At 64.3% G+C, this 866-nt stretch overlaps 1 protein-coding gene across 1 annotated transcript in view; it reads right to left on the minus strand.

Annotated features, from left to right (window-relative positions):
* Positions 1–755: 755 nt before the first annotated feature.
* Positions 756–866, minus strand: part of CYSRT1 (cysteine-rich tail protein 1) — a 369-nt gene continuing 258 nt past the window's right edge. Inside the window, exon 1 of the mRNA XM_010077610.1 lies at positions 756–866. This exon is cut by the window's right edge and continues 258 nt beyond it. Within this exon, the coding sequence (XP_010075912.1) occupies positions 756–866 (111 nt within the window).

Genomic DNA, 866 nt, shown 5'->3' on the forward strand with positions numbered 1-866 from the left:
AAGGGGGCTGGGGGTTTCCTGGCACTGGGACGTTAACACCCACACTCGTGCCATGCTGTCACGTGCTGCGCTGGAGTGCTGCCCGGCACTCCTGCCAGGCTTTGTCTGTCTGTCCTCCCTGTCTCCTTCCCTCTGTCCCGTGGGCAGCATGGCGAGGAGGAGCGGTCCCCAGCCAATGTGGCACAGGCACTGCAGCATCCCCAGGATGCTGTGGGTGGGGGGACCACCGCTCAGTTTTGGGGAGGTGGGTCCCATCCTGTCTGGGGGCATGTCCCTGGCTCCTCTTCACCGCTCCAGGACAGTGACAACGATGTCACACACCCAGGGCTGCCATCATCCAAACCTACCCTCCAGCCGGCAGTGCCCGCACCTTCCCAGCACTGGCGGTGTCCCAGCAAGGGCAGAGCAGCAGGGTCAGTGTCCGGGATCACAGGTTCAAAGTGCTGCCCCTCCCCACTGTAGGCACTTCTTGGTGACATCTGCGTTGGCACACATCATCCTCAAGGCTCCCGGGCCTCAGTGGGACAGGGGGGACCTGTCCTTGTCCCCCATGCCCCACTCTGGGCTCTCAGGAGCTGGCAGGTGCCCATCACCAGCGTATCTGTCTGCAGAGCTCATGGGTAAAAAGCAACGGCAGAGTCCAGCCAGTGCCACCTCCCAGCTCCCCAGGATGCCCAGGCTGGGCAGCCATGTCCCCGTGGGGCCACCTGGCACTGTCCCACGGTCAGCACGTCCCGTGGGTGCAGCAAGGACCCTTAGGAGACGACACAGCAGCACCTTCTGCACCAGGGGCACCACCTGCAGCACCAGCATCTCTCCCCGGCCTCCTGCTCCTGGCCCTTGGGTGGCTTGTCCAGGGTGACGGT

The sequence above is a fragment of the Pterocles gutturalis genome, unplaced genomic scaffold (genome assembly GCF_000699245.1).
Source record: "Pterocles gutturalis isolate BGI_N339 unplaced genomic scaffold, ASM69924v1 scaffold4618, whole genome shotgun sequence".
NCBI classification, from domain to species: Eukaryota; Metazoa; Chordata; class Aves; order Pterocliformes; family Pteroclidae; genus Pterocles; species Pterocles gutturalis.